Genomic DNA, 17812 nt, shown 5'->3' with positions numbered 1-17812 from the left:
GGAATAAACGTGCATAAACTTGCTCGGTGCATGAGATGCTCTGATCTCTGCTAAAACTAACCTTTCATTTCTGGGAGGGTTTTCAGTTCAGCCGAAAGATTATCGCTTGGCCCAACGTTGTTCTGTGCCCTTATCTGAACCACATATTCGGTGTTTGGTTCAAGACCCTTGAGGTGGTACTGGGTGACGGTAGTGTTTTTTATGGTGACATCGATGTGGTTGTGCTCTGTCTTGCCACGGCCTTTGTAACTGAGGATGATGGAGGAGATGGAATGCCCCACCGCAGTCGACCAAGAGATGACGGCCGAGGAGTCGGTGACATTTATGATTGTGAAGTTATCAGGTGCAGGGGGCCGTTCTGGCAAAGAAACAAGCGTATTAGCTTCTGTCTCGCATCACTCTGCGCATCCACTACGAAAAGTCACGTGGAATTGTTTTCATCACTCGCAATGAATCAGGATTTGAGCCGGACAGGATGGCATTGTGAGTTCAAAATTTGGCAACAACAAATAAAATAGTTAGCATAACAGAGCAATTGTATATAGTGGCACCTTGGTTCTCGAACGTACCGTATTTTTCGCTCTATAACATGCACCAGACCATAACACGAACGTAGTTTTTAGAAGAAAAAAAATATTCTAAACGAAATAGTGGATATATGATTTTTGTGGTTCATGCTGTGGCCACAGATGTGTGATCTGACAGTGAGTTTGGAGTAGCCCAATGCAAAAATCCTGAGGATCCATGTGGATCCATGCTTTGTAACCACGGAGGAGGGAAGGAAGGAGAACCATGGATCCTCTGCTCACGACTGCAGCAGATCACCCCGCCATCCGTAGGCATTCGCTCCATAACACGCGCAGACATTTCCCCTTACTTTCTAGGAGGAAAAAAGTGAGTGTTATGGTGCAAAAAATACGGCAATTCTTTCCGGAAGACAGTTCAAGTTCTGAAACATTTGAAAACCGAGGCGCAAAGGGCTGTCTGCAAATGCAATTGAGAAAATTGAAAAACACGCAGCAGAAGGCATTCAGCTTCTGAGGCGCGTTTGAAAATGGAAGCATTTACTTCCGGGTTTTCGGCGTTCAGGTTCTGAAACGTTTGTCAACAGAGACGTTCAAGAACCGAGGTACCAGACTTATAAGTGGGACTTACTTCTGAGGAAGTGTGCATAGGATTGCAGCCAGGGGTGCTGACTTGCCCCCCCCCCACATTGAGGGGGCCCGGAGTTGTGTGACATCATACACATGACATCATGCACCTCTCTGAGCGTCCCACCCCTGGCTGGTGTGTGAGCACTACCCCCTGCATTGGGGGATGGGTACGCTCTCCCTCAATATTGGGGAGGCTCAGCCCCCTGCCCACAAATATTAAGGCGAGCAAAGCACCTTCTGCCCCCTATAGTTGCTGCCCCTGATTTCAGCCTGTTAAAATACTGTGAACCCTAGCTTGCAAAAGATGTTATTTTTATTTTTGGAGGGGTCGTTCTGCCATTTCTATTGATGCACTCCTTAATCCGCAGCCCCCTGAGTTGCATCTTACACCACGTTCTTCTCTTTAACTTTTAATGGATGCAGCATGTTCAACTGATGATTTCAGCAAGCACTCTGACACATCTTCAAGAACTTCATGTGGGATAATACCCCCCCAAATGTTTTGCAGGTAAAGTGTTAGCCTGTTTCACATGTGGGCCAATGCAGAATTAGTCTGAAATGCAGAACCAGTTGTTCCAGGAAAGAAACCAGTTTCTCAGGAAATGCTTTTCAGGGGCAAAATAATAATAATAATAATGCAATAGCTCTACATTGTGTGTGGACTATGTAGACAAAAACAAGTGTACAGTCTCCACTGATTCTAGAATAAAATGCTTTGTAGATGCAAGCCCTGCTAAGTAATTTTGTGAGCTTCTCTGGGACCTTCTTAAACTAAAGAAAAGAGTTTTTAAAATGCTTTCGATAAATCAGTGTCTCTTTAAAAAACAACAACCGAAAACTCTCCTCCGCTGAGGTTTTGGCAGTATTTAAGCTGTATTGATTATTTAAGCTGTATTGATTCGTGGATTTAAAAGGCAGGTTAATAATGAACTAAAAGTACCTAAGAATCCTTTAATCAACTGACAGATTTAGAAGTTAGGGAATGGTATTGGCCCTGGTGAGGAAATATAATAATGAGCTCCATGAATCCCTGAAATACGTTTTCCTGGTGGAAATCAAGATACTTGAGCGTGAATGAAGTGAGGAGCATGAAATGCCTTTTGCTGCCACTAGGTGTCAGCAGGCACTCAGTTATTATGAGATCTCAGGGCTGTTCACAGCATAAAAATACAAGGGGGGGAACCCACAAAACATACATAATAAAAACAAAAACAAACCTATGACCTCCCTCTCCCCGCTTCCACAACACATTTTAAAAGGGTCTTGGGTGTAATCAACCCAAGGCCTGGTTGAAGAGGAACTGTGAGCCTCCCTGGGGAGAACATTCCACAAATGGGGAGCCACCACAGAGAAGGCCCCGTTCTCGTGTTGCCACCCTCGGGACCTCACGTGGAGGAGACACACAAAGAAGGGCCTCAGAGGATGATTTGAGGGTCCAGGGAGGTTCCTACGGAAAGAGGCCGTCTTTGAGGTATGGCGGTCCTGAGCCGTTTGACCTCCTTGACCCATTGACCATTCTGGCTGAGGCTGATGGGAGCTGGAATCTGCAACACCAGGAGTAAAGGAGGTTCCCCAGCCCTGGGGTGGACCATGCCGTACAAAGTACAAATGAGGCCTGCTAGGTCATACAAAGTGGGCTTGTTAGACTCTCTCTTCACTCACGGTCACTGAAGGTCCACGCGTCCAGATAGTCGCTCCATTCTCCTTCGGACTTGCTGTTCACACGGACTCTGCACTTGTAGTGGTGCCTGGGCTCTAGATTGTCGATGACCAGGGCGGACATGTTTCTCCCCAGCTGATGGGTCGGGGGGACAACCCCGTTCTTATCATCCACGCTCTTACATTCCACTTCGAGTTGGACGTCCTCTCCCACCGGCTGCCCCACCGGCTGCCAAGAAAAGGTCAGCGCCGTCGTGCCTTTAGGAACGAGGGAGAGGCCCCTTGGCGGAGGCAGGCCTTTAGAGAGTCGTGAGAAGGAATGTTAATGCCTTTGGAACCCCTCAGAGCAAAAGAAGAACCTGCCAAGATGATGCCAAGAGTCCTTTGTGGTCCGCCATCTTGTTCCCTACTATGGCCGCCCAGGGGTTTCCAGAAAGCACAGTAGCAAGGGGCGGAGGGCCTCCTCTGTGTCCCTAGCGTTTAGCCTCTGAGAGCCCATTGAGCTATCATGGATATTTATTTTTATTTAAGATAACCACCATTACCCACCACTACCCAGCCTCGGCCCAGTATACCTGAAGGAGCATCTCCACCCCCATTGTCCATCCCAGACACTGAGGTCCCGCTCCGAGGGCCTCCTGGTGGTTCCCTCCCTGCGAGAAGTGAAGCTACAGGGAACCAGGCAGAGGGCCTTCTTGGTGGTGGTGCCTGCCCTGTGGAATGCCCTCCCTTCAGAGAGGGCATTCCTCTCTGTCAAGGAAATAATGCAGCTCATTGGTTAGTCTGGAGAATGCTCAACCACAAGCTTGTTTTGGATGACACTCTAAGCCAAGCCACGGGTCAGCTCTGTACAGCTGCAAAGTGATGGAGGTGCAAAGTTATCACAATCTCCTCCCCAGGAGCTTGCACACCTGGATGCATGCATGCATGCATGCATGCATTTATTTATTTATTTATTTATTTATTTATTTATTTATTTATTTATAGAATTTATACACCGCCCTATACCTGGAGGTCTCAGGGTGGTTCACAAATAAGATCACAATATATAAAATCAAATTAAAAACAACAACCCAATAAAAAACCTCGAAAAGTGAGCCACATTCTAAAAGGGTATTGGATGTTAGTAAGATCAACCAAAGGTCTAGTTAAAAAGGAATGTTTTTGCCTGGTGCCTAAAGGTGTATAGTGAAGGCGCCAGGCGAACTTCCCCAGGGAGAGCATCCCTTAGACGGGGAGCCACTGTAGAGAAGGCCCTGCTCTCGTGTTGCCACCCTCTGGACCTCTTGAGGAGGAGGCACACGAAGGAGGGCCTCGGAAGATGATCTCAGGGTCCGGGTAAGTTCATATGGAAAGAGGCAGTTCTTGAGGTATAGTGGTCCTGAGACGTTTAAGGCTTTTAAGGTCAAAACCAGTTTGGCTTAGCATGATGCGCCACTAGGGCACAGTAACAGAGCTTGAGATTGTATACAATGTACTCTTCAATGGCTCTAATTCAAATTATTGTTATTTTTACTTTAAAAACATGTTATTTTTACTTTAAAAACATGCTCAATCTATCACTTTTAGATGAATACCTTTTCCACATGCAAATGGCTATGCACAGTGCTATTTTTCTAGAAAAAGGGCTGCCAGAGCTCACCACGAGCTTTCTCCCTTGTTCTCTCAGAATAGCAGTTGCGCCCACCTGAGAGGTGCCAGAGCTGAGTTCCAGTGAGCTCTGGCTGAAAAAAAAGCAACTGGCTATACAATGGTACCTTGGTTTTCGAACAGAATCCGTTCCGGACGTCTGTTCAACTCCTGGAACCATTCCAAAACCAAGGTGCGGCTTCCGATTGGCAGCAGGAGCTTCCTGCACTCAATTCAAAGCCACGGCGGACGTTTGGCTTCCAAAAACGTTCACAAACCGGAACATTCCGGAATTCGGAAGCAGATTTGTTCAACAACTGAGCCATTCGGGAACCAAGATACCACTGTACATGCACACAAGGTAGCCACAGGTAGGAAGACAGTTGTAAGATAGTGAGCATCCCCTTTGTGAAAAAGTTCTGAAGACCTGCATACCAACAGCAGCTGTAGTGAAACTGGCCTCTGGCCCAGGATGCCCGACGCCCTTTTCTCCTCTGCGAGTCAGCCGGACACAGAAGGAATATTCTGTTTTGGGTTCCAGATCGCTTAACTTCCAGATCCTTTCAGTGACTGCATTTGAAAGGAGGAACAACAACAGAATTACACGCACTGCTAAGTGATAAGGGAAGATAGAGTTGTAAACAAACATACTTCTTTTGCTCAAAGGTTGCACGATGTTTACTGAGGTGCACGTGTTCTGGTTGGCTGTGTAGTTCTGAGGGAGTTTTCCTCTGTATGTTTGGTCAGATGTCTCCCTGCTACGTACAGGACCTGATCTAAGAAAGACAAAACCTCTTTGCTCCTTTCTTCTCAACTAGGTTGCTCAGTAAATTATTATTGGGACTTTTCTGTTTGGACTCTGCATTTTAAAGATTTTAATGCTTTGGGACACAATGGAAAAACCTATTTGCCAGAGGTACGACTGGGGACACACCACAAGCCTCGCCTTTGTGGGATTCAATACAAGCTTTGTGCTTTAATTGTAACCGTATTGAGACAATTTTTGATGTATTGTGATGAATAAAGATATAATACGGAGGAGGAGAGGGAGAGGGAGAAGGAGAGGGAGAGGGAGAGGGAGAGGGAGAGCTTGGACTTGATATTCCACCTTTCACTCCCCTTCAGGAGTCTCAAAGCGGCTAACAATCTCCTTTCCCTTCCTCCTCCACAACAAACACTCTGTGAGGTGAGTGAGTCTGAGAGACTTCAGAACCCAAGGTCACCCAGCAGCTGCATGTGGAGGAGCGGGGAAGCGAACCCGGTTCACCAGATTACGAGTCCACTGCTCTTAACCACTATACCACACTGCCTTTGACTCTCTCTCTCTCTCTCTCTCTCTCTCTCTCTCTCTAACAAACAACAGCACCCCGACCTGAATTCGGCAGAACACAGCAGAAGGGACACGTGCATAATGTTGGCATACCCCTGCGGTGTCTGCACAACACTTCAGCATGTCCCCCCGACATACGCGAGTGATGTCAACACACCACAGGGCATGCTGACGCCATGCATGCATGCTGCAGGGCATGCGCACACAGCGGGGTCGTGTGGCACGGCCCCAAGGCAACCTCAACCAAGGCAAGGCAGCGCATCTACTGTGAGCATTCTGCTAAACACAAACAGTGTACCGACGTGTGATGCTAACCATTGGCCCACCACCCGAACCAGGGTGCATCAGCATTTTAACACTGCAAAGCCCGTATCAGTGGAATAATAATAATAATAATAATAATAATAATAATAATAATAATAATAATTTATTTATACCCCACCTATCAGGGACGCAGGTGGCGCTGTGGGTTAAACCACAGAGCCTAGGACTTGCCAATCAGAAGGTCGGTGGTTTGAATCCCCACGACAGGGTGAGCTCCCGTTGCTCGGTCCCTGCTCCTGCCAACCTAGCAGTTTGAGAGCACGTCAAAGTGCAAGTAGATAAATAGGTACCGCTCTGGCGGGAAGGTAAACGGTGTTTCCATGCGCTGATCTGGTTTGCCAGAAGCAGCTTAGTCATGCTGGCCACATGACCCGGAAGCTGTACGCCGGTTCCCTCGGCCAATAAAGTGGGATGAGCGCCGCAACCCCAGAGTTGGTCACGACTGGACCTAATGGTCAGGGGTCCCTTTACCCTTTACCTTTACCCCGGCCATCTGGCTGAGTTTCCCCAGCCACTCTGGGCAGCTTCCAACAAAACACTAAAATACAATAACCCATTAAGAACCTAAACAGGGGTGCCTTCAGATGTCTTCTAAAAGTTTGGCAGTTGTTTTTCTCTTTGACATCTGATGGGAGGGCATTCCACAGGGCGGGTGCCACTACCAAGTAGGCCCTCTGCCTGGTTCCCTGTAGCTTTGCTTCTCGCAGCGAGGGAACCGCCAGAAGGCCCTCGGTGCTGGACCTCAGTGTCCGGGCAGAACGATGGAGGTGGAGACGCTCCTTCAGGTATACTGTACCGAGGCCGTTTAGGTAGACCACTGCCATGGCTTTCCCTAAAGAATCCTGGGAATTGTAGGTTGGTGAGGGGCTGAAGAACCTCTGCTAAAATTCTCCCTCATGGAACTGTAAGAAGAACTTTGATGGATCAGTGTCTTGTCTTCAGTGGTCAAACAGATGATTTTGGAAAGCTCACAAGCAGGAAATGAGTGCCCTAACCTCCTTTCCAGTTTTTGTTCCCCACAACTGGTGGCTGAATACAGGATCCTGGAAGTAGCAAGCAGCCATGATGATCAGAAGCTACTGATCAAACTGTCCAGATTGTTTGGGGGAGAAAAAAACGATGGTAGCACCTACATGTGGCCTATATGAAGAAGCAGAAACTCTTGTGATAAACACTTACCTTCCAAGGTCTTCCACTGAAATTTGGCGGTTTTGTAGAGAAGCTGCGTTGAGACAATCGGTCCATCCCCGCTATATATATCAGCATTTGTATCAATGAGGAGAAAATTATGTCCTCTTTCTACCAGTGTTGGAGCTTTTTGAGGCATGGGAAGAACTGGTCAAGAAGATGAATTGTTTAATAACAGCAAGAATAGTAATGAAGATTTTTTTTGTCTCCTGAATTATCAGGAGGCATGCAATGGATCAATACGATTATAATATTTATTCTGTTGCTCTGCCTTGTAGGGAGTAATCCTCAGGTGAGTTTGTCCTGATACATCCTTTCAGAATGTGAGCCCCTAGTATGGAATCTACAGAAACCTGTTATTCATACATTGCAAGGCAGAGTGATTAGTTTCCCCATCAGAAACAATAACTTATGAAACAGCTCTTGAAACGGGTGACATTAGAGAGCAGTGGAGACTGGTCTATAGTTGGCTCTGCCTCTCTTTGGCTCTGTCGCCACCTACTGTCGACCTCCTGCCTTACACCCAACAGACATCAGCCACCACGGATAAGAGAACTCTCTGATTTCAAGCACCAGGTCTGGCGATGCATTTTAGGGTGTGCTCGATTTCGGTCACGTGACTAATGCCACCACAGCTAAGAGACCGAGTCATTTACTTCCCATTGGCCATCATGGCCGAATTGATTGCCCACCCTCCTTCTCAGGCAAGATTCTCCTTCCTCTGTCTCCCCATTTCCTTTCTCATACTCATCTCATTTTTCTCTCCAAACAAAATCAGGTCTCCCTACAGTTGATGGGACTCCCTGACAGCCATCCTCTCTGTGTCGTTCGGTCTAAAGCTATCGTTCTTTTCTAACTCAAAACTGTACTCAAGTCAACATTGGGTGACTGTTGTTGATCTTCGTTGCCAGTGACTCATTTTGTCCTCCTGTTATGCAGGCAAGACTCAAAGGGCCTTTAAGATCTGTGGACATTTACATCTGTCAGATTTAGCTGACTGCTTTCTCAGTTCTTTGGTTTCCTTGACAACTGAAATTATTTTCAGAGGCCTCTGCTTCTGGGCATTCTCATTAGTATGGGAAACCAAGCACCAAAGTCATATACTGTTTACCAGACTGGATTCTGGGGGAAATTCCTCCCTCCGCTTTGAGGGCATTTTCTACTTCAAATCAACATTTCAGCAAAACTCCTGACTTGCCCTCAGAGGAACTACACCTGACTCTTGAGGGTGTATCACTGTTGAATATCAACAAAGATTTACCAATCCATTAATTAATGAGTGCCTATTGCAATCAATGATGGGACGCGGGTGGCGCTGTGGTCTAAACCACTAAGACTAGGGCTTGCTGATCGGAAGGTCGGTGGTTCGAATCCCCACAACGGGGTAGGCTCCTGTTGCTCGGTCCCAGCTCCTGACAACCTAGCAGTTCGAAAGCACATCAAAGTGCAAGTAGGGAAGGTAAACGGTGTTTCCGTGCACTGCTCTGGTTTCGCCAGAAGCGGCTTAGTCATGCTGGCCACATGACCCGGAAAAACTGTCTGCGGACAAATGTCGGCTCCCTCAGCCAGTAAAGCAAGATGAGCGCCGCAACCCCAGAGTCGTTTGCGACTGGACTTAACTGTCAGGGGTCCTTTACCTTTTTATTCCAATCAACATCATTTAAATGCACACTTAGGCTGCACTGATTTGGGTGAGATATTTTGGTGTAGTCAAGTCTGAAGTCTTAAAGGTTATCAGTTACCTTTAACTGTGACTTGGAAAGGTTGATCCACCATGCCCGCCACTGTCTCAACAATGTAGACCCACGTTCCAGAATCAGAAGGCTGGACTTTTTCAACATGAAATGTGGCTTCTGTAACTTCTGACTGGTTTCTGTTTGCCACTTGCGTAGGCTAAAACAGGAAACAATAGAAACAAATTATTTAGAGAGCCAGTGTGGTGTAGTGGTTATGAGCAGTAGTCTTGTAATCTGGGGAACCGGGCTCGCGTCTCCGCTTCTCCTCATGCAGCTGCTGGGTGACCTTGGGCCAGTCACACTTCTCTGAAGTCTCTCAGCCCCACTCACCTCACAGAGTGTTTGTTGTGGGGAAGGAAGGGAAAAGAGACTGTTAGCCGCTTTGAGACTCCTTTGGGTAGTGATAAAGCAGGATATCAAATCCAAACTCTTCTTCTCTTCTTCTTCTTCTTCTTAAATTAAACATGTGCAGACCTCACTCATAACAGTTCACTGAAACCTCTTTCTTTTTTCTTCTTTTTTTGCCTTCCTTGACATTCCTTAGATATTTTGACCAAGCAGGTTGCTCAAAAAATTCACCTAGAAATTTCATTTAGGTGAATTTTGCTGCTGTTCAAATTGGTTTCATCCTATTTTGGGGTGGGGGTGGGGTGGGAAGTGTCATTCAAAAGCAAATGGAGCCTTTGAATGTTGCATATCAGCTGAGGGCTTAGTAATGCACTATCTTGTTTATTTGGTCACAGCATCTGAGGAATCACTATGCTGCAGGATAGGGCTACCACACTTTTAATAGTTACACCTGCTGAAATCCTCTTTTCCATGCAGTTATTAAAAGTGCAGGATGAGCTTTTATTTTTATTATGTATTTTGTGTTTTTTTATATAGTAATTTTATGTTGTGAACCACCCTAAGCTCTATGGGTATGGGGCAGTACACTAATAAATAATAATAATAATAATAATAATAATAATAATAATAATACAGCTCCTGCACACTCAAAAGAGGGAACTGATCAGCAACTTACCTTAAGGACCGTCCCATCTTTTTTTATTAGTTTAATTTCTTCTTTTGTAGGAAGTGGCTTGCCGGTAGCTATGCAGCTAGATTTGAACTCCGAACCGGCATTGAGCTCCACAGCACCAGGCAAGTTCTTTATCTCAGGTGATTCATCTGCTGCACCTGTGTGTGAGGGAGATAAAAGAATTTACAGCATGCTATGTAGGTTGTTCATTCTCGCCAGAGATAGAAGGGATCTGGCCTGGTATTCCTGGCTCAGTTTGGGGAAAAACACACTATCCTATTTGCAACCAGGAAGCTAAGAAACCAGGGTTGATAGGTTTAATTGGATTAATCAACTTATGATAGCAGACCCTCCAAGTGTCCCTATTTTCCAGGGACAGTCCCAGATTTACAGAAGCCATCCAAATTTCTGATTTGATCTCAGAGTATCCTACTTTTCCTTAGGACGCCCCTATTTTCATCAGAGAAATGTTGGAGGGTATGGAGTTATGCAACCCACAAGCCAAGGAAATACAACTTTTAGAAGACATCTGAAGGCAACCCTGTATAGGGAAGATTTTTAAAAATGTTTTATTATGTTTTTTTATACGTTGAAGAAGGGCCACGGGTGGCGCTGTGGGTTAAACCACCGAGCCTAGGACTTGCCAATCAGAAGGTCGGTGGTTTGAATCCCCACGACAGGGTGAGCTCCCGTTGCTCGGTCCCTGCTTCTGCCAACCTAGCAGTTTGAAAGCACGTCAAAGTGCAAGTAGATAAATAGGTACCGCTCCAGCGGGACGGTAAACGGCGTTTCCGTGCACTGCTCTGGTTCACCAGAAGCGGCTTAGTCCTGCTGGCCACATGACCCGGAAGCTGTATGACGGCTCCCTCGGCCAGTAAAACAAGATGAGCGCCGCAAGCCCAGAGTCGGTCACGACTGGACCTAACGGTCAGGGGTCCCTTTTACTATATACGTTGGAAGCTGTCCAGAGTGGCTTGGGCATCCCAGTCAGATGGGTGGGGTATTACAACAACAACAACAACAACAACAACAACAACAACAACAACAACAACAACCAACAACAACAACAACAACAACAATAATTGTCTAGTCTAGGATGTCCCTATTGGAGAGTACAGAGTTATGCAAACCCCGAGCTGAAGAGATAACTAACTATATAACCTTTAGAAGACATCCAAAGGCAGCCCTGTATTGAGAAGTTTTTAACGTTTAATGTTTTATTATGTTTTTATATATGTTGGAAGCCACCCAGAGTGGCTGGAGCAACCCAGTCAGGTGAATGGGGTATAAATAATAAAATTGTTGTTGTTGTTGTTGTTGACTAGTCTAGGACATCCCTATTTTCATTGGAGAAATGCTGGAGGCTATTAGCATGTTCTCGGCCACTGAGCTACGGCAAGCAAGTCTTGGCAAAAAAAGAGACAGAGATAACAACCTTTGTACGAAGCACAAAAGACTTTTGTTGCACTACAGTGTTACCTTTGCTTTACCTTCTTTTTCACATTCCAGACCGTGCCAACCCACGTGGCAGATGCAGCCCTTAAAGCTGTCGCACGTTCCCCGGTTGCTGCAGCCGTTGCACTTGACTTTGCAGTCAGGCCCATAAAAACCGGGCTTACAACCTGCAAGCACACACAGGTGGGATAAGAGTTAACTGTGTGGCATCAGATACAAGGATCGTTCTGGATTTCATGAATCAGGTGACTGCATCAGCTTGTTAGAGTTATCTGCTTTGAGTATTTCTAGGGACGCGGGTGGCGCTGTGGTCTAAACCACTGAGCCTCTTGGATTTGCTGATCAGAAGATCAGTGGTTTGAATCCCCGCGATGGGTGAGTTCCCATTGCTCTGTCCCAGCTCCTGCCAACCTAGCAGTTTGAAAGCACACCAGTGCAAGTAGATAAATAGGTACTGTTGTGGCGGGAAGGTAAATGGTGTTACTGTGTCCTGTTGCGCCAGAAGCAGTTTAGTCCTGCTGGCCACATGACCTGGAAAGCTGTCTGTGGACAAATGCCGGCTCCCTTGGACTGAAAGCGAGATGAGCACATTGGATCACATCTATGCTTCCAGGTGCCATAAGAAAGCTGCATAGATAGCGCAGGATAGTGTGCACCCTGGAATGATCTCTTTCAGCTTCTGTGTTCTGGAAGAAGGTACAGGGTTATAAAGACTAGGACTAGCCGCCTGAGAAACAGTTTCTATCCAAATGCGATTTTGGTTTTAAATGTAGTGTAAGGTAGCCTCTATGGGAGTTTATTGTATTTAATTTTGGGGTATCAGAGTTTTTAGAGGGCTGACTAGGCTGAGATAGCTGGGACAGTAGGCTTGTTGGTTTCTGAATGTCTGACAAACAAACCTAGCAATCTGGCCCACAGTCTGCTTTTAAGTGACTTTTGTCCCTCCCACTGCCCCCCCTCACAGCACCTTCACACATCACCAGTGTAAAGCATGTATATGATTTTACCTTCATCACACTGCAGTCCGTTCCATCCTGAGGCACATGAACAGCCGTATGGGTCAGGCAGGCAAAACATAAAAGATTTGCAACCTGACTTTTCTTTACAGCTCTCTTGGCAAGCCTTGCCAAATTTGTTTTCTCCACAAGCTGTAAATAGTGAAGAAAAGTGTCAGACCAATGAAGTATCCCTCTTACGACTCTGCAAGGTAAGTTATAAATCCCGCCCCCTTCTTTATTGAAATTCTGGTCTTCCTGGTTTCTGATTTTCCCAGTCATTTTTGCCATCTCCGCAAAGCCCATCAGTTTAGTCTGCCATTCCTCTCTGGTGGGAACTTGGTCTTGCTTCCATCTCTGGGCTAACTGGCTTGTTTCTTCATAGCACATGGGGCCAGTTCAATACATTTTGGCGCCTGAGACGAACACCAAAATGGTGCCCGCTTCCCTCCCCAACCAGAGAAGAGAGGGCAAGTAGAGATCTACATCAGGAAAAAGAGTGGAACAAAGATCTACATCACAAACAAAGCAGGAATAAGGATCTACATTGGGTACAAAATGGCGGGAGGAGACTCAGATTTGTCAAGAGGCCACTGCAGAGCAGTCATGGCGGCCAATGAGGCAGCTGATCTGGCCTCCAAGGCATACGCCACAGCAGCAGGCAATGCATTCCTCAGAGGCTGGATCTGCTGCCCCGTGAACCCTGCCGCCTGAGGCACTTGCCTCACCTTGCCTCATGGGTGGGCCGGCCCTGACTGTGCACCACAGGTAGGAGAGGGGCAGATTCAGCTGAGCAGCATGCACCAGTTCACGGTATGCTGCTTCACGGTAAGGACAGTTTACGGTTTACCATGACGCGCAAACTAGGTGAATGCATGAATGAAATGTGGAACTCAGTAATTTCCATAGCAAACACTTTGTCAAGCAGAGGCATGACCAGGCGTAGGCAAACTCGGCCCTCCAGATGTTTTGGGGCTACAATTCCCATCATCCCTGACTACTGGTCCTGTTAGCTAGGGATGATGGGAGTTGTAGGCCAAAAACATCTGGAGGGCCGAGTTTGCCTATGCCTGGTCATGAACATTTGGAACGGCTGAAGGTTAATGTTCTACCTGTTGGAAAAAAATGTATTGTACAGTGGTACCTTGGTTCTCAAATACCTTGGTACTCAAACAACTTGGAACCCAAACACTGCAAACCCGGAAGTAAGTGTTCCGGTTTGCAAACTTTTTTCGGAAGCAGAACGCGCTCCGTTTTGAGTGCCACACTTCCATTTTGAGTTTTACACTGAGGCCTGTTTGTTTTTGCTACTTATTTTGTGTTTCCGTTTTTGCGGCTCTTTTTGTTTTGTTTTCGTGACTGTGTGGAACCCAGTTCAGCTACTGATGGATTGATTGTGTGGCTGCAGTACATCGCTTATTGCTTTCATTTTATGGATCAATGGTCTCGTATGGATAGTAAAATTCATGTTAAATTGCTGTTTAAGGGGTTGTTTTTAAACAGTCTGGAACGGATTAATCCGTTTTGCCTAACTTTCTATGGGAAAGCGCACCTTGGGTTTGGAAAGCTTTGGCTTTGGAACAGACTTACGGAATGGATTAAGCTTGAGAACCAAGGTGCCACTGTACTTTTAAGAAAGGAAGATTTTATCTGCCGCATATGCTTTCATTTCTGAATGTTTCAACGTTTCTTACCCTTTTCGCACGTTTTCCCCATGAATCCAGGGGGGCAAATGCACTCCCCAGTATCTTCATGGCAGATGCCGTTGTTCTTGCACTCTGGACAGTGAGAGCTACAGTCGAGTCCCCATTTCTGAGATGCACACCCTTCGTGGAAAAGTATAAGAATCAGTGATGGAAATAATACAGAGATCCTGAGCCAAATACAGCGCTCTGTGTGTGTTTGTGGTTTTTTTTAACAGGTGTCTCATGTAAAAGCTTCTACAACAACTCCCAAGTATGAGCTGCTCTGTTACCTCCTCTGCTAGGAGTGCTTTTAAATGTGTTTTAAATTTATGGTGTTGATGTGTTCGGAGATCAACCCCGTTGTGTTCTGCTGTTTGTTTTTAAATATTGATTAAGCATTCAGAAAGAACAGTTCCTTACATGTACATTTCCTTTGGAACTGTTACAGCTGTGTCCCCCCCCCAAACATGTGTGACTTTGGGTCTATTTATGGGGGGGGTGGCATACAAATTGAAAGAATAAAGTGAGAGAACAAACCAGAAAGCATGGTTTTTCCTGTCCATTTAAACTTGGCCTTGTTGTATTCTAACTATCAGTTGTGCCTGCCCTGCTACACGGTTTCGGTAAAAATAAAAAGAGAACTTTGACGTTTCAGCTTTTTTCTGCAAACCATCACTTGCTCCTTTGCCACGCAAGTTACAAAATCGGACCCACCTGTATCCTATTTCCCCTCACCTGGCAGCGTACCAGTTCTACACTCCTCCAGCTCTCCATGTAAGAAAGATACATATAAAGATAAAGGTACCCCTGACCATTAGGTCCAGTTGTGACCGACTCTGGGGTTGCGGAGTTCATCTCGCTTTATTGGCCAAGGGAGCCAGCGTACAGCTTCTGGGTCATGTGGCCAGCAGGACTAAGCCGCTTCTGGTGAACCAGAGCAGCGCACGGAAACGCCGTTTACCTTCCTGCTGGAGCAGTACCTATTTATCTACTTGCACTTTGCCGTGCTTTCGAACTGCTAGGTTGGCAGGAGCAGGGATCGAGCAATGGGAGCTCACCCCGTCGCAGGGATTCGAACTGCCAACCTTCTGATAGTGCCAACCTACTACCATTATTACAAAGGCTATAGCAGCAGCTGGTGAATCAGCTATGCTAGCTTTTATTCCCCCTTTCCCTTTAAATTCTGGGTTGTTGCTTCATCGTTTCTACCTTGCTGTGTTTTAACTAGTGTTATGTACTAAAGTTCTCACCCTGGGCCAGCAGGGGGATAGTGTAGATAGTTTTCACTCAGGTCCACGTCAGTTATTTTAGGCAGGAAACCCTGGGTTGTTGTTGCTACAATGTTGATAGCCGGCTGCCTATAAAAGCAGGCCGGCTGAGCTGTTTGCTGTTCAGTTCTGTCCAGCTTACAATAAAGAGCTTCTCTGGAGAAATCACTGTGTCATCTGCTATGTTCGCCCACAACTTAGCAACTAGTATTTAACCAAATCGCCCTTGGATTTGGATCAGACGAAGGGAAGTTTAAAAGTCGAATTAAATTAATAAACATATAACTTTGCTCGTAACTAAATGTCAGCCCCGTTAATTTCAGAGGGTCTGCTCTAAGCACAACTAAGTCCTGATCCAACTCTTTGTGTAATAATAATAATAATAATAATATAATTTATTATTTATACCTCGCTTATCTGGCTGGGTTTCCCCAGCCACTCTGGGCAGCTCCCAACGGAATAATAATAATAATAATAATAATAATAATAATAATAATAAAGCGATAAAACATAAAACATCAAAAACTTCCCTAAACAGGGTTGTTTTCAGATGTCTTCTAAAAGTCAGGTAGTTGTTTATTTCCTTGACATCTGATGGGAGGGCATTGCACAGGGCAGGCACCACTACCGAGAAGGCCCTCTGTGTGCACAAGTCCAAGGCTTTCTGTCTGTAGTTTTAACTTAAGAAGAAGTGGATCAAATCTTACTTCTTACTATCAGCCTAGTATAAGCTGAAGTGAAGTGGCTTCCTCCTATGTATCTGACAGAGTACACTGCTGAATCTTGAGTCTGGTCATTCTGCAAGGACACTTTTAGCACTTCTGGGACTTCATGCCTGAGGACAGAAGATATGAAAGAACCTGTAGTGGAGAGAAGAGCCCATAAAAACATAACTGACGAGAAAATTGACGGAGGAAAAGGGCTTGCCAGGTTAAAGGAGAGGAGTGAGGACTCTCTGAAGGACTTCAGAGTGCCTCATACCTCAAACACGAGACTTCCCATAAGATAAACTTTTCAAGAGCACACATTCAACTAGCAACAATCAAGATATCAAGAGAGATAAGAGGCTCATTTCAGACACTTCCCCAGCAAAGGAGTGCCTCTCCTTTCTAAGACATGCACTCATAATTCATCATTTTCAATACACCTGCTCCTTCCCCACACCTGATGACACCTAAAGAACCCTTAATAAGCGGCCACCTAGGAATCTTCTCAGATCATAGACTGATCCCTGCGTCATATCAACATAGGTGCTCATGTGTTAACCATAAAAACAGAAAAAAGGGGCATAGATACCATTTTTATAGATAACTGCATCTTCTTCCTTAACAACCTTTCTGATGAAGGGAATGTCGACAGGTTCTCCGCGGTTTGTGGTAATGGTTAAAGCCACTGGAAGAAAGGTAGCTAAAATGAAAAAATAAAGGGGGGTGGGAAGGTTTGAATGAAATGTGGATTTGCTCTAATAAACTTTACCTCTTTGCTAGTCCTTCAGAACAGAAGGTGGAAATGTGATATACTGGTGGAGCAATATAAATGTAAAAAGATGGGGCAACTCAATTCATAGCTTGCTCTCTCTTTTGGAAACTAATATAAACCCTTCAGAAGGAGGGGGGGAGCAGAAGCATAACAACAATGAATACTTTGGCAATGATCAGCAAAAAAGATAAACAAGTTGGTTGCAAATGATTCCACAAGACAGCCTTGCAGGGTTCATCTATGAAGGCTGTTTGGAGTTAGTTCTTTTTTTAACAAAAAAATTACTTTGGAATAAAAGATGTTTCTTTTTGGCTTCCTTGAGTCCCACCCACCAACCCAGCCACCCCAAAGCCCTAGTCCTTTTGTAGGTGTTGTTTAGTTTATCTGCGAACTCTTGGGTTCACAGTATTGTAGGACTGGAAAGGAATCCACCTTCTTTAGTGGGCTCTGTTCCAACGTATTTTTAGCTCGTGGCCTATATTTGAGTTAATTCATTCGTTTACAAATGGCCTGGAACTCACTATTCAGAGAGGAACAATAACTGGGCTTTGGAGCAGAGGGCTGTTTGCATCACATGTCGATTAGCATCTTGGCCAAGGATACAAAGGTTCCTTGAGGTATATACACAAGCACTTCCACACACAATGAAGTTTCGCTGGAGTTGGCTTTCCCAACCATTACTCCTCCCCTTGCCTTGAAACGGTGGTCCCAAAACACCCCTGCTTGTTTCAGAAACAGTTTCTTTGCTGCCTCCAAATATTTCAAACGCACCTGCTGTTATTGGAGGGACATGAATTGCTATCCACTCCGAGTAGCAGCTGTTCTCCAGGATAATGGGCAAAGATGCCTTTTTCCATCACCACCAACTAGGGCTGGGCACAGGTGTCAA

At 45.7% G+C, this 17812-nt stretch overlaps 1 protein-coding gene across 1 annotated transcript in view; it reads right to left on the bottom strand.

The window, feature by feature from the left end:
- Positions 1-17812, bottom strand: part of TEK (TEK receptor tyrosine kinase) — a 48569-nt gene that overhangs the window by 14577 nt on the left and 16180 nt on the right. The window contains exons 3-13 of the mRNA XM_082204597.1: positions 16741-16851; positions 16152-16304; positions 14186-14317; positions 12504-12644; positions 11532-11663; positions 10045-10199; positions 9027-9177; positions 7276-7431; positions 4878-5012; positions 2817-3110; positions 62-358 (exon numbers count right to left, since the gene is read on the bottom strand). Of these exons, the coding sequence (XP_082060723.1) occupies positions 62-358; positions 2817-3110; positions 4878-5012; positions 7276-7431; positions 9027-9177; positions 10045-10199; positions 11532-11663; positions 12504-12644; positions 14186-14317; positions 16152-16304; positions 16741-16851 (1857 nt within the window). The remainder of the gene's footprint in view (positions 1-61; positions 359-2816; positions 3111-4877; positions 5013-7275; positions 7432-9026; positions 9178-10044; positions 10200-11531; positions 11664-12503; positions 12645-14185; positions 14318-16151; positions 16305-16740; positions 16852-17812) is intronic.

The sequence above is a fragment of the Podarcis vaucheri genome, assembly GCF_965113315.1.
Source record: "Podarcis vaucheri genome assembly, chromosome: 17".
NCBI classification, from domain to species: Eukaryota; Metazoa; Chordata; class Lepidosauria; order Squamata; family Lacertidae; genus Podarcis; species Podarcis vaucheri.
This window is presented reverse-complemented; position numbering and strand designations above follow the sequence as displayed.